The sequence below is a fragment of the Lissotriton helveticus genome, chromosome 12 (genome assembly GCF_964261635.1).
Source record: "Lissotriton helveticus chromosome 12, aLisHel1.1, whole genome shotgun sequence".
In the NCBI taxonomy this organism is placed as follows: Eukaryota; Metazoa; Chordata; class Amphibia; order Caudata; family Salamandridae; genus Lissotriton; species Lissotriton helveticus.
The window spans coordinates 656,323,735-656,339,908 of NC_136073.1; the positions used below are offsets into that span (position 1 = coordinate 656,323,735).

Below are 16,174 nucleotides of genomic sequence, written 5' to 3' on the forward strand. Positions count from 1 at the left end.
ATCACCTGCGGAGTCCCCCAGGGTCATCTCTGAGCCCGACCCTCTTCAACATCTACATGGCCCCCCTCGCAGACATCGTCTGACAACACGCCCTCAAAATCGTATCCTACGCCGAATACACCCAACTCATCCTCTCCCTCACCAAAGACCCCACCACCGCAAAACTCAACTTCCAGAGAGAAATGCAAGAAGTGTCAGTCTGGATGACCAACAGCTGCCTAAAACTCCATGCCGGGAAGACAGAAGTCCTTGTCCTAGGAACCACCTTTTCAGCATGGGACAACACCTGGTGGCCCACCGCCCTCGGAATCCCAACTATCCCCTCAGACCACACCAAGAACCTCTGCATCGTACTCTATTCTTCACTCACTGTGAACCGCAAAGTCAACGCCCTCACCCTCGCATCCTTCGAAAGACCTTCAAATGTACCCCCCCCCCAGAAAGACAGTCACCAACACACTCCTCACCAGCAGACTCGACTATGGCAATGCACTCTATGCCGGCATCAACAAATCCCTACTCCGCAAACTACAAACAATACAGAACACCGCGGCCAGACTCATCCTCCGGCATACCCCGGCACGCACACATCAGCCCAACACCTGCGGCGACTCCACTGGCTCCCCATGGAAAAGCGAGTCACCTTCATAATCCTCACTCACGCCTACAAATGCCTGCACAACAGACCCAAATACCTCAACCACAGAATAAACTTCCACGTACCCAAAAGAAACCTGCGATCATCCAACCTCGCACTGGCAGAAACCCCGCGCATCCACAGAGCCAGAGCAGGCGGAAGATCGTTCTCCCACATCGCAGCCAAGACTTGGAACGAGCTACCGGCAGAAATAAGACAGGCCGCCTCCCTGAACACCTTCAGGAAGACCCTCAAGACCTGGCTCTTCAGCTGAATGGAGCAGCATACCCCCCAAACCAACCCTCGTGCCTTGAGACCCTCACGGGTGAGTACACGCTTACAATTCCCTGATTGATTGATTGAACTGACGTCAGCGCGGTATCTATGTAGCTGCCGCAACGTCATGCCAAAGATGACCGGGGAGCTGACAGACGCCACCTTCCAGCACGCAGGGCTACTGCTGACGAAAAACTTTCCGGATCCAGTCTATCGCCTGGGGGTAATTCTAAGGTAAGGAATCTATAAATAACCTATGTTTCTTACAGATATATAGTTACCGAAGGTAAGTAACTTGTTCATTAATGTGTAACGTCTTCCAAGGACCCAGAGATCTGCCAAAATAAAGGAGTTCTGATCTGATTCTGAAACCATAACATCCCTGATGCATGTTTTGACCGTATTGTATAGATCAGTGTTTCTTAGCCTGTGGACCTGTGTAGCCTACTTAATAAAGTGTACATACATAAACAATGAGAATGCACACTTGAACATCATGAAACATTCTGTAAATGTGAGGGAATTTTAAGTTGGAGGATAAAAAAATTAATTTAGTATCCACAGGTTGATTTGTGAGAGCAGTGCAAGTGCATCAAACAGAATACAGTGTAGATCATGAGTGGCCTTACTTGAATTTAGAAGAACTCCAACCTTCCACAGAAGTCAAAAAGTTAAGAACCACAGGTATAGATGATGATTTAGAGGCTGTCAGTCTTCTTCCTGCTTCTTGTCAGAGCGCTTTCCAGTTTAGGCCACCATCCACAAAGTCCAGGAACTAACTGCTTACATGGGCAGCATGCACTGTCTCTCCCCTGCAGCAACTCCGTCACCACTGGATGCCAGGAAACACTATGGCGTTGGAATAAGCATAAGGGAAAGGGGTTTGGGAACAAACTATAAACTGAAACAACCAACTAAATTAAATGTCCGAAGCAAAAGACGAAAATAACAAATGTGCTGAGCAGTAGCCCGCTTTAGATTCCCTTGGACCTAAAAGAAGTGCACTGAACTTGAGACATTAGCACAGACAACAGGGCAGTTCATCACCTAAAATGGAAAATTATACTTGCTACCTTATTGGGGTGTGTTAGAAGCGGCTGTCTCTAGTTGGCAGAGGTATACACTTCTGACAAATAGGGACACACCTTTTCCAGTCAGGGCAAGGGGATCACACACTTAGATAACCCCTGCTCACCCCCTTGGTAGCTTGGCAAAGCAGACAGGCTTATCTCAGAGGCAGTGCGTTAAGCATTTATGACCACATACAGTAATAAAGTGAATACACTACAAATGGAAACGACACAGTAGTATTATAAAAATAAGGATTTTTATATAAGGCTTAGCACAAGACCAAATAACGACAAAAATATACCACAATCTTAATAAATACTCTTGGAAGGAAAAATAATAGTTCAAGCGTAGTTTCTTCTTAGCACACAGTCTTTAGTATCAAAAGCAACTCTTCTTCTTTAAAACACAGTTCTTGGCAACAATGTAACCCACACGGGAGTCACACGACGTCGAGGCAAAGTTAATCCAAAGGTTCGGCGTCGACCGCGAGGAGCGCTACGTCGAGCCCAGAGTCGCACAGACCCCCACAACACAGTACCTTGGAAAAGTGAAGCACTCGATGATCAGCGGCGTCGAGATGTCCGGCGTCGCGTCTTCGGCGTCGATCGGGCCTCGGAGTCGGGGCGATCTGCAGCGGCGTCGACCGAAGTCAGGCAGGAGCAGCGCTCACGAGATGAAGCAGGATACGGCGTCGTCGTCGATGTCGATGTTGCAAGAGTGAGCAGCGCTCACGGCGTCGAGGGGGCTCGAAGTCGATGCGATCAGCAGCGGTGCAGACACGAGGTCACTTGGAGCTGGAGCCGAACTCACTACTCACTGGCGTTGTTGCTGGCGTCGATCGGGGCCGGCGTCGAGGAAGCGGGACACTGGAGCCGTTACTCACGATGTCGAGCTGGATTCGGCGGCGTCCGTCGGCGTCGAGATTGCTGGATTCTTTCAGAGGTGCTGGATTCACAAGTTCCAGCAAACAGCACTTTAAGCAGATGAAGTCCTTTAGCCCTGTGACTTCAACAGGAGACTGGCACTCTTCCAGCCCTTGGAGATTTTCTTAGCAAAGATTGAGAGTACACACACAGTTCCTCTCTCCTGGTTCCTTGGCAAAAATAAAGAAGCAATGCAGGATTCCCCCAACAAACAGCACTCTGGCAGAAGGGGTAGGCAGTCCTTAGATCAGCAGGCTTCTTGTCCTTGGTTCAGGTTTCCTTGTCAGAAGTGATCTAAATTCTTGGTTCAAGGGTCCTTCTCTTATACCCCTTTTTGGCTTTGATCCCTTTGTCCATGCAGGGGAATTTCCCCCCATCTCGGGTTTGTTGTGGGTGTTGCCAGGCCGAAGCACCTGGCCTATTCACTGGGCAGGGCAGAGTCCTCAGCCGCTCAGCAGGAGCGGAGCCAGCATTGTCACTGGCAGGGGCAGGGCCATCAGCTGCCCGGCAGGAGGTGGGCCAGGAAAGTCCCAGGCAAGCACAGAGTCATCAGTCGCCTGGCAGGGGGGCGGAGCCAACATTGTAACAGGCAGGGCAGGCTATCAGGAGCTACTCTTCCCCTACTCTCAATGCAAATGCTCCACTCATCCCACACTGACTCATTCAGACTCTCGGGAGCCACCCAGCTCCTGTCACACGCACACCAGAACCAGCAGAGACCAGTAGACAGTTAGACAAGAAAATAGCTACTTTCTAAAAGTGCTATTTTCAAACACAGTCCAAAAACCATCCACACAAACGGATGCGTTATTAAACCCTGAGTTCAGGGATACCAAACTCGACATTGCACCATGCTCCCCGAGCCCGCTAGGATTATAGCATTAATAATCCTGGCAGCCTATTCTAACTGATGGAGAGCAGGTTACCTTACAATAGTGAAAAACGACTATGCTGTAATTCACTATTAGGACATGCCAACCTTGTCAGGCTTGTCCTACCTTATGCTTACAATGCACCCTGCCCGTGGGCCTACCATAGGGGTGACTAACATGAAGTTAAGGGAAGGTTTAGGGACTGGCAAGTAGGTGTACTTGCGCAGTCCTCGTGACAGTCAGACTGCACGTGGTCTAGCAATGGTAGACCTTCAGACATACTTTTACTAGGCCGCTCTTGTGGGTGGCACAACATGTGCTGCAAGCCCACTAGCAGCATTTGTATTTACAAGCCCTGGCACTCCTGGTGCACTCTACTAGGGACTGATAGTAAACCAAATAAGCCAAACATGGAAGTCAATCAATACAGCAATTTCACATAGGGAGCACTTGCACTGTGGCACTGATCAGCAGTGGCACAGTGCCCAAAGCATATACCAGCAAAAACATCGTAAACAGAGGAGGCAAACAGAAAAAAAAATGGAGGAGAGACTCATGCCAATGATGCCAGGTCTAACACGGTGCTTGGCAACTGCTCGCTAAATAGGGCCAGGTTACAGCACCTGGAATACTGACGACTTTCTGTGTTAAAGAAACCCAATATGGGCCATTCTGTTGAACAAGACATAACATGATAACACAGACTAAGCATATGTCATACATTTAACCTGGCACTCGTCTGGTACATGAAGCGTACTTAGTAGATAAGTAATCTCTACTAGTCCACCTTGAGGCAATTCATACCAATAAACAATTTGCACACTAATAAAAATAAGGGTTTCCTTAACACACAATACGCATAAAACTGTACAATTAGTAAATTCTTTCTAAATTAAAGGTACCAATGAAATACACAATAATGAGCGTAGCTATCCCGAGTTGGCTCCTTTCACAGGGTTTCTTTTAGACCATTATAATGTTTGTTAGGCAGAGAGATGGCTACCAGCCAACCCGGTAATTATGTAAAAATCTCCCCCCAAGATGCGCGGTGGCAGTAGGCCAAAAGAAACAAGCCGCTCATGCTAGAAAAGCAAATGGTACTTGACGTTGATAGTGTCCAGATCAGGAGCGAGCCGGATGCGATGCGTCTAGTCTGGTTTCCATGATGTGAAGCATCGGAGCTTCGGTAACCAGGCTATTTATACCCTTGAGTGAACAAAAATGGCTGCAGAGACTTCAAAGGGTGGCGGGATTACGGCTGGCACCTCAGACTGGAGGTAGAGTCCGATCATCTGCTTGACTCCCTCCAAGGGCTTGCAGCAAGATCTATGGTGGCAGAAGTTAAGCAAAAGCAAGCCGCAGTGATCATGCATAAATGGCCATAACGGTCTATCCACACTCTGTGAGCTATACCGTTGTCCCTGACATTAACCCAATGAGAAGTTCACGAACCCCCACACAACTCTCCTGGGAAAAGGAAGCTACTCCAATCCCCTAAAATGTGTCCGCAGACCATCAGAGGAAGCTCCAGGAGAAACGTATACCTGAAGGCAAAGGCCACCCAGCATGAAGTGTACAGGCAAGTGACGAGACTCTTTGGGAAGCCCTGACACTTATTACTTTAATGTTTATCTTGAATTCGAAAATCCAAGTGCTCTAGATAACTCACCAGAAGCAGTCAGTATTATTCCTTTGGCCCTCCCTGTGGCACATTAGCTGTATAAGCTCTAGGACTGACCATGCACTTCTGAGGAGGCAAATCTAACCTTCTGGCAGAACTTTTGCAACCTATGTCTTTGACTGGAAAGACCCTGCTTACTTTTAACAAGACTCTGCTAGGATGCCTCTGAGAAGCCCTTCTCAGCCCAGCAGCACACAGCAAATTGCATATGCCATACGCATGCCCCAGGTGATTGGAGATTTTTCTTTCACACTCCTAACCAGAGTGCTAGATGATATGTTATTTAAACGGAAACCAAAGGCCTTCTGTAGGAAAGTGCCCCTTTTTGACATGGTCACCCCCACTTTTTGCCTGGTATTTGACTGAGGCAATTGGGTTCCTGCTGACCAGATCCCCAGTGCCATTGCTCTTTCCCTAAAACAATGTGCCTGCTCAATTCTTTCCCGGCAAGCCAGAATAGCTTGATTCCAGTGGCATGGAGAGCACGGGACTCTCGTCTGAGCATACCCGTCCCACTCGGGGTCACAAGTGCAAAAACAACAGTTGATGGACAGAATGCAGAACAATGTCAATAGCCATGTCTAAACTGGGGTGGCGTGGTGAGCAAAATAATGATGGATTAAACCCAGATCTGTGACTAGGGGTGAATGTTTTGCCATTGTGAAAACATTCCGTCCATCATCTTGTGTGTTTTGCTGTTCACCCTATGTGGGAGGGGTATGCCCAGACGTGGGTCCCTTGCTCACTATGCCACTGGAGTGCAGCTATCCTGGCTGGAGGCTGATAGCCAGAAACCGGTCCTAGGATGCTTGAATTACAGTCCAGGGATGACATGGCTTGGCAGTTCGGTCTGGACTGTTCTCATGAGGCACAGGGTCAGGACTGATTTGCATATGGCCATGTCTGAACTGGGGTGTCTTGGTGAGCAAAATAACGATGGATTAAACCCAGATCTGTGACTGGGGGTGAATGTTTTGCCATTGTGCAACATTCCGTCCATCATCTTGTGTGTTTTATCCTGTAAAAAGAGCCAAGAGACCTGGCCGCTGACGGGCCCGCCCTTGTCCTGGGCACACCCTCACGCGCTCCGCGCTGCGTGAGCCCCCAAGTGATTTTATAGCAGCTCCGGGCGCAAGGCGATTGTGTTGGCGGCAGCGAGCCTCAAAGGAGGCTGGTGGTTGTGATCCTTGCCTCCCAGTCCCCACAACAAAGACAGCAAAGGATAGACTGGCAATTTTACACAATTGGTCTAGCTCAAAAGCATTTAGATGATAGTATCAAGCAGGGCCACTGGTGGCCCATTACTCCAGGTCGGCTTTCTGTATGCTGGAAATAATTCCAAAGATATTGCAAGATTATTCTTTCCATAAAAATAGAGGGAAATATTATGTAACCCTATGTTTTTCAGAGATTCTTGGGGACTTTTGGTTTCTTTCTGGCTCTACCATATTGAAGAGAATGTGACAGCCTTCATCTTGGATTATCTCTCACAAGCTCCTCTAATCATAGAATTGCTCAAACAAAATAATGAAGTAAAAAAGTGTATTATGTTCGGGAAGAAATAACATTTTATATTAACTGAACCGGGTGAACGCACTTCCATTGATAATTGCTTTGAGCGGTGGTTTATAAGATGGGCCACATACTGCTGTACTAAGCTCGCTACAGAGGGAGGTGCTGCACTGTTGCATCTTCAGTAATGCATGGCAAACCTGTGCTGCACAATACCATCCTATATAAAGGGTTTCCACAGTACCGTCCGCAATCTGCAACAGGGGTCTCTGATATGCATTTAACTAGATGACAGTTGATTAGTAGCAGCAGCTGTAGTGAAGTGCTCCCTGTGCGAATCCATATTTTTGGGCACCGGGATGGATCAAGGCGACCATTGATATGGTTCACCCTACAAGTGCTAGAAATAAGTCTCTGCTAGTGTGTTTGGGTCCTACCAGTATTATCAGGTAGAAGTAATCCTCAATTGACCCTCCAATCTGACATCTGATTGGACCTAGCAAAATACCATCTCGTCTATTTTCTCCTGCTCCTTTCTCCAATGTTTTTTTCTTTCCTCTTGACCCTGCGCTTCTTTCTTCTGCTTTTTCTCCTTTCCAATCTCTTTTAATCTCCCATTGCATATATATCTGCATGTTATGTGAGTAACCCTGTATTACATATACCCCTGTTCATCAATTGGGATGTTTTGTTCGGTGTACAAGACCTGAAATATCACAGGACAACGCTGCTAGCACCAGGGGCTAGACACATTAGAATAGTGTGATAAGGGAACTCTGGAAAACAATACTGCCATGAAGCCATTATCCTGCTAGACTGTGCCCCGTTGACATGGCAAAACCACACGATTTCATGCACCTTAAGAAGCAAATATAAACTTCAAAGAAGAATTTCAAGAAATAAGACCAGCACAAAGAGTTGACAGACGTTTGATCTGGCATATCGATTGGAAATTCATTTGCTGGTCATAGATGGCCTTCTTGATGTCCCATATGGAGCACGTCTACAGAGTACTTTGCCTTCCTGTACGCGAGTTTCCCTCATCTGTTGGAGGACAGCCCTTCGACTCACTGGTTGGAACCGCCGCCTAACCGGGAGGACCCCTCTGGTGGGGTCAACTATTGACCCTGGAAGGTTTCAAGGCTTGGGAGCACTGGGATCTCGTACCTTGGAGGTGTTTATAAGGGGATATGCATTCTGTAATTTCAATAGTCAAGTACTCTGTTTAACTTGCGGTTTCTCCGGTACCTCAAATTGCGCCATGCCTTATTAGCGCATGACTACCCGGAAGATACTTTGACTTAATGCAGTCCGTTGAAGGCAAAGATTTTCCAAGGGAAGCTAGGTAAAGGCGTAACTTCAGCGACCTTGAGAAGCTCTGGCAGAGGCGGGCGTCCTGGGTGGGGGACTGGGATGAGGACTATTGGACGGTGGCTTGCATGGCACCTAGAGAACTTGGCGCGGCTGTGTATGATAAACTTCAACTACTTGCATGCGACACCTCACTCCAAGGCGCTTACAACAGTTGCTCCACGATGCGCAAGCGGCATGCGCACGCTGCGCGCTTATAGTGCAGGATTTTTACCATTTAGCCTGGGAATGTCCGGTGCGGAGGCACTTTAGTGAGGAGGTGGGTCAAATACTTTCCGCTGTCATAGACTGCTCCCTGCATTTAGCACCTAGTACTGTGTTACTTGGGTTGATGGAGGAGGTGAGGGGTCGTAGAGTTTAACTTTTTTTCCTGGGGATGGCTTGCTTGGTTCCCAACCTGGATGTGGCCTGTGCATGGAAACAGAAGCCACTGACTGTCAGGAGCTGGTGTGCACGGGTCACGTGGTGCGCTCACCAGGAGATGCCAATTTATTAGACTTGTTTCTGTCCTAGATGCTTGAACGTAAATGCAGAGAAATGTTACATTTTACTAATGTTTGGGCTTGCTGTAATGCCATGTATGCTAATCAACCATTTCTTGCACTGTGTGATGCTGTCTTGCTGCAAAATTTCCAATAAATTGGTTAAAAAAAAAACTACACAAGATGGTGCTGCACAGAGGTAGACGATTTACAAATTAAACTAGTCTCCTTATAGATGTTGATTGCTGTTTCCAGGTGTGAATATCAAAATAACGATATCATTCTCCACAAAATGTACTGCGTCAATGCTTCGCAACTTGCTGCTTCTGGCTACATAATTTAGTCATCATTGCAGCATAATTTAGTCCTCTATCAAGGCATAATTCCATTGGCCCCAAGGGAGTTGGACACTTTACTAGATTGATTTTTATTGCCATGCTTTTGAACAGTGGAGGTGTGTATTACAAGAAAAGTTCAACCTATGATTTTGCACATTAAATGCAATATTACAAAAGAATTGTAGATCTTGAAGGTAGATGGGAACACTATATCGTCACCACAGATTGAGCTACATTTTAGGATGCTGTTGCAATGCTATTTTATTGGTTATTACACATTATTACATTTCGGAAAGGTCTTGGCGATCTACTGATACCTATCTTAAGGGTAAGAGGTCAGCAGCCACTCTACAATCAATAAATCAAATGCAGTGTTTGTAGAAAATAAACCAACTCGCAAAACAAAAAAATTGCTTCCAATTTCAAGTGGTGTTCGAATCGTAGTAATCACGTATATTAGTGGGAATGACAGCCAATAATAAACAATCGGGTTGATGTGTCTACAACTTTGCAAATTCCTCAGTTATCTGAGTGAAGAGTACTGCTTTAGTCTATGCAAGTGAAGTTGTAATATTCATGTTGTGAAATAAAAACAAATGTTACCTCTAACAGGGGTTTTGCAAATGTTGTTGTTTTAGCTTCACATGTGATCTACCTACCTCCCCAAGTTACCCCCTCATAGTAAATTGGAAGGTTTGCAACAATCGATGACATACATTCACAAACAGATTTCATAACACATTCTAAGGGTAGGTCCAAACAGGGGCTTTGTAACCGGTAAGTATTATGAGGGTCCGGTGACTTAGTGGACTATTGCGTCTACTGCATGCATCGGTTTTTGACCCCATGTCACAGGTTGGAATCTCACTAGTCCCACTCAGCCTTTTATCCTTCAAGGGTCGATAAAATCAGTACCATTGTGTTTGGTAACATAAACATTCCTTACCCTTGAACAATGACAAGTTGACTGCTGGGTTTTCGTGTGATTTATAAATATGGCAAATATGTTATGAAGGGTCTGTCTATCAGACAAACACATGATTGACACAAATGTTTACTTGCAACAGGAAATCAGATTGTACTTACCAACAGCGAATACTTGATGAGATGTTTTGCAGAGCGTGCATATTTATTATAAGGCTCAGAAGTACTGAAGAAGGTAAGTGCCAGGCAACTGCGATGATTGAGAGCTTTACAGAATAGACAGTTTCCACATATAGACCATAAGTAACAAGTGTTGAAGAATGGCACATATCCATATTAAGATGGGGAGATGGGCAGCTTGGTATAGAAATTTGTTTTACACACAGAAGGTAATGTTTAGTGAATGGATTGAGTAGTGATCTGTGCTCTTGTATGCCTTCCTTAGCTTTGGAACGCTGGGAGTGGTTCTCTGGTCCAGAAGCTGCAAACAGACCTGCCAGTCCTGGACATATGTCCATTCGAAGTGAACCAGACCAGCATGCTTGCCACATTGACTGAGAAGATGGTGAAGGTATACAAATGGGAGTGAGGCAAGATGCAGGAGATGCATCCCAGACTGATTTTCTGATAATTTTGTAAATACTCTTTAACACAGACTGTTTTTAAAAAAAACTAAAAGAAAACTGGTGCCAGCAACTTGTCCAGTGTGACTAAAGTGGGCTGGATCTTCAATTCGTAAGTTTACATTTTTGTCGAAAATGTATCTGGAAGCAGTTGAATGAGGGGTGCCTGGGATGTGCTGCAATTTAATTTCTTCACCACGTTTGCAAGCAGTGCTAATACCTGCATCTCAGAATCATGGTCCTTCCACTCAGTCCCACAAGAAGAAACTGTCTTCTGGACCCTGACCAGACAGAGTGAATGCGGTCTCCCCTGCTATGATGAAGTAAGATCTCACAAGAAGTGAAAACAACTCTCAGAATCTTGAAATCTGCAAATGCAGATAGATGCTGATCTCCATGTTACCCGCTGAAAAATTGGTGGGTCATCTTTCCTCCTTTGCTCTAAAATGTTCTACAATATTGTTGTAGAGTTTTTCGATGTTGTCTCGCAATGTATTCTGTTACTGGCTGCCAGAAAAAGAACGTGCCGTAGTGTGGTTTTGCTAACTTGATGCAGAACAAGCTCAATTTGAGCATTTTATTCAGAACTGGTTAATTTGGTCTCTTTGAGGGAAATTGTGCTTACTGCCCCCAATCCTAACACTGGATTTAGCTGCCTAGTACAGTATAACATTTGCACATACAGAGCAAGTGGTACATTTAGTCTTTTTCTTTTTGCGTAACCTACATGTTTATTCACATACATGTGTTGTGGTTAGCCCACAATCCTATTCCTCCTCGCATATTTAAATCTCCACTAGGCCAATGGCTCCCGCATTAGGCCTGTGATGAGATATTTTAATCTCTCAAGCTGTTGACTTCATAAAATGCAAATTTATTCCAGAGGGTATAGCAACTTGACAGAATTGTATACTCAATCGTGTAGGTTGCAGTAGCATGACCATCAGGTCGTCATGTGTCCCCATTTCATGTGCCCCCTTCATCTGGTCCTTTTTTTAAAAAAAAACCATTATGCTGTATTCCAGGATTTATAGTTTCTCCTCTAACAGCAATACTGTCTCTGTTATCCTAGCTTCCAATGTGTTTGCCTAAAAAGCGAGGACTTGAAGGAGTCGCACACAGCATGCATGAGGCCACTTATCCGCTGTAAATGAAGTTAGAAAATGTTATTTGTAACCTCTACTGAGCCATTGTTTCTGCTCTGTAATCATTGAAACCTATATTTCGAAGCCTATGCGAGTGTTAAACTCATGCGAACACCCGACCATTGTGAAGTTTTTTCAGCAGAGCTTTGATATTACTTAATAAGAAACATCTTTATGGTCAGCACGCCTTTTTCCTTCTGGGTTATCAGCTTTTTAATCTTGTACTTGTGCTCAATCAAAGAGCTAAATTGTATTGTAATATGTCTTAAAAGTTAGCTTCCTCTGTATGTTCTTTCGGCTTCTGTTGCCACAGAGCAGCTGTAAATGCCAATGGTATGGAATTAAGTTCCTACGGTTCAGGAATGCCTTTGTTAGTATGACCCAAAGTTTGAACAATTTCAAACAGGTTATGGAATAAAGATGCCCTTTACACTGCTAGAGAGAATGTATCCCAACCTTCAACAGACGCATCAAGATGCCTTCTGACTTATTCAGACCGGGCACCAAACCAAACCTCGTCCTCCTTTTGGTTTTAAAACATGTGCTTGGCAGCCCAAAGCAAAATCAATCCGTGGGTCACCAACAGCTGTTTTTCTAATGTTCGTTATTTATATGTTGTATATTTGTGTATCCTCTGTGATGCAATGAATAAAGAAAGGATCATTTGAACTTTATTTTGGTCTTTTCTTGGGGTTCTGCTTGCTAACTTTTTCATGCTGCTCATCATGAGCTTTATGTAGTAATCTTTGTTCTGATGGATACTTCTACCTGCAGATTCCTCACCTCTTAAATATTTTACAGTGCCAGGCGGGGTATGGAAATTTGTCCTGTGGCAGTAGGGGGTGCTGGCTCCATTGCTGCTTTGGAAATAGCGCTATTTCAATAGAGCCATATAGTGCCCTCCCAGCATACAGATATAAGCTCCTTTTTAGGTCTTGGCCTAGCGAAGGCTGCGCTTGCGTAGTCTCGCCGGCGAGATCTTATGTCTCTTAGTGCGGGGCTTGAACCCGCCCCTCTTCTCCATTGGCTGGCTTCCTAAAAGGAGGCCAGCCATGGGAGTAGAGGGTTCTGTGACGTCATTTTTGGTAGCTAAGCCCCGTCCGTTTCGGATTGAGGGACGTGTTTTTTGCTGTCCTTTCTATCTATGACTTCTTCAGTCACTCAACAAAAAACATGCCCCCCAGTCCGAAAATGATGGGGCTTTGACTGTCAAGTGGCGAGTGCTTTTTTAAAAATGTTTTAAGTAACATACTTTCTTTTCTTCCTTTGTCTGTTTTATATTTTAATAACGTACCTCTGTCCTATGTCTAAATTCATTACTTGTGCAGTAAATGGGTGCGGATAGAGCAGAGCAAGTCATGTGCTTTTTACGTCCCCGTCTCTCCCAGGCTTCTCCTCCCGTATCGCCATCTTACTTACCACGTGTCGCTGCAGAGGTCTTTGGTCACAGGTCAGAGTGGTTTTGGGGTCGTTTGTTGGTGATCTTGGGTGGGCCATTAATATTCCGGGTAAGAGGAATGCTCCTGTCTCAAGTATGAGCGGCATGCGCTGCAAAACTGACGGGAGTGTGTTCTGGAGCCTGCAGCACGAGAGGAGGAGCTGCCGAAAGGCCTGTCACTGAGCCCCGTGAGCTGCTCTCGTTAACCGGTTACTAGGCAGTGGTTTCCTTTCCTTGGATGCCAGCTTCGCCCTTCTCGAGAGTCCCTATGTTACCCCGTGTTTTTCGTCCTTGGTTCTACTTGCGGACTCTCCCTCCTTGGTAGCGGGCGGCAGTGCCCGACTCATGCGCTTGTCCAGGGGAGCCTATGGGTTCGGCGGAGGCGGCAGGGCAGGGGGCTTGGGCTTCGGGGGCTCCAGCATGGGCATGGTCCTGGGAGCCGCCGGTGGGGGTCACGGCGCCGGGGGCGCGGCAGCCAGGGCGGTGTAGGTCGCTCTGCTCAGGGGCCGCACGTGCGCCCGAATGACCAGAGTGGCCTCCTACGGCGGCGGCCCCTAGCCTGGGCTTCTTGAGCTTGAAGGCGGGAGGGCCTGGAGGACCAGTCGGCGCCCTTCAGCATGCCTTCCATTGACCCGTTCCTGCCATCCATGGACACAGTGCAGGTGACCAGGCAGCGGGAGAAGGAGGAGCTGCAGACACTCAACAACAAGTTTGCAGCCTTCATCAACAAGGTAAGAAGACATGCCGAGGCATTGGTCCCACTCCAGATGTATGAGGGAGGCGGGTACCGGGTGTCACTCCAGTTGTGCTTGAGGTAGTCCTAGCTGCCACTCCACCTGTGTGCCACCTTAAGTCAACTTCAGCAGTGTCTTGGGGCAGGCACAGAGTGCCACTCCAGCAGGGTTTGAGTTCTTTTTTTTGCGAGAAGGCACTTGGCGCGACTTAATCTGTCCACGGAGCTGATACTCCACCTGTCTCCCACCTTAAGTCAACATCAGCAGTGTATGGAAGCAGGGACAGAGACCACTTCAGCAGTGTTTGAACTCTTCTGTTCGAGGCATGTGGGCTGCTGAATTCATATCTTAGCATAGATTGCCGCCTAGTGTTGGGTCCGGATGATTGCACGTTGTCTTGGAAGAGTCTTCGAAGTATCACGAGATAGGTGACTCCTCCCCTGGACTACAGTGCGCATGGGCATCCTCTCCATCCTCGGATTGTTTTTTTCCGCCATTGGGTTCGGATGTTATTCCTCTACTTCAACTTCGGAACCGAAACTAAGCAACTTTCTAAGGCCGAATGGCCTTCTACCTCGACGGTATTGTTCTCGTTCGGTACTCCTTGACTCTATCAAACTTTCCATCTCGATCCGCTCGTCGATGCGGGCCGTTGGGCCTTTTTGACGCAACGTGGGCCTGCTGTCGATGGAAAGGAGCCAGTTTAAAAGGTGCCCACAATGCCACTCTAAATTCTCACATACTGACAAACATACAGTATGCAACAAGTGCTTATCCCCTGAGCACAACGAGGAAAATTGTCCAGCGTGTGCTCAATTCCGCTCGAAGAAGACTATCCGGAATCGACGGGCCGCTAGGCAGGAGATGCAGCGGCAGGCACCGGAACCGGAGAACATCTTCGATGATGAACACGACCTCCCAGAAGCGGTGGACTCTGATCTAGAAATCGTCATCGTTGAGGACCAGTCGGACTCCGACGACCAGATCACACCGGGGCAAAACGTGAGTACACAGCCCCCAACCCTGCTTATACCGAAAGTCAAGGCTCCGGTTGAAGCATCGCCTAAAGGCCTTAGCCAAGATCGACAAACTTCTTCAGAGACCCCGCCTTCCGGCTCGGCTCCGAAGCCCAAACCGAGGTCTTCCGATAGCCCAGGAACGAGCAACACTCTTCCCAAAAAGATTGTCGAACCGAAGAAGGTCGTCAAACCAAAAAAGGTTGTCGAACCAAAAAGAAGACTCGACCCGAAGAAGGCCGTAGAGCCTAAAAAAAGTGTTGATCCCCAAAACCAAGATCACACTAAAAAGCCCATCGAACCGAAAAAAGCCGTAGACTCGACCAAGAACATCGAGCCGAAAAAGGTCGTCGAGCACAAACACCCAAACGTATCGAACCGAAGACTCCGGTCGATCCGATAAAGGTCGCCGAATCAAAAAAGACAGTAAAACCAACAAAAGACATAAGTTGTCGAACCGAAAAAGGTTGCCGGCCCGAAACCAGCTGCAGTCGAGCCGAAAACAGCCAAAGGCCCTCGAGCCAAAGACTCACAAACAAGTGACTAAGCCAAAAACATCGGTGCCAAAGCCACGGACAGTTGAGGAAGAACTCTTCCATCCTGATCCAGTGAGTGAGGAGCAACCTAAACTGTATATAGACCATGAAACAGGACACGTTACAGTTTATCCCCGAAAAAAGAGCCCAATGGACACGGACACTCCTTCCCCTGTTCCTCCAAAGAGAAAAGACTTCGGAACATCTACCTCAAGGCCTTTTACTCCCCCTCCTTTCTTTCCTAACATGCCCTTTGTGCCTTACTCTCCTACACATTCAGACTATGGTGAGGGAGAAAACATGGGGGAAGATCCTCAGGATAATTTTGGAGAACCAGAGGATCATGATGCACAGGATGACACATGGGATGACCAGAATGATCCATATGAACCGCAGCCCATCCCTGACATCTCCCCATACCCTACAAAGCCGTCACCTACTGACGACACCATTGTTTTTAACCAATTACTAGATAGGGCAGCACAATACCATGGTGTAGACATGCACACTTACCCTATATAAGAAGATTTTCTATTTGACACTTTACCTACTTCTGAAAAAAGTGTAAGGACACTTCCTATGTTAAAAGGGGTAC

At 46.8% G+C, this 16,174-nt stretch overlaps 1 protein-coding gene across 1 annotated transcript in view; it reads left to right on the forward strand.

Moving 5' to 3' along the window:
* RFWD3 (ring finger and WD repeat domain 3) overlaps positions 1-12,529 on the forward strand; it is a 243,098-nt gene extending 230,569 nt beyond the window's left edge. Inside the window, exon 13 of the mRNA XM_078671496.1 lies at positions 10,533-12,529. Within this exon, the coding sequence (XP_078527622.1) occupies positions 10,533-10,676 (144 nt within the window). The 3' untranslated portion in view covers positions 10,677-12,529. The remainder of the gene's footprint in view (positions 1-10,532) is intronic.
* Positions 12,530-16,174: the final 3,645 nt, after the last annotated feature.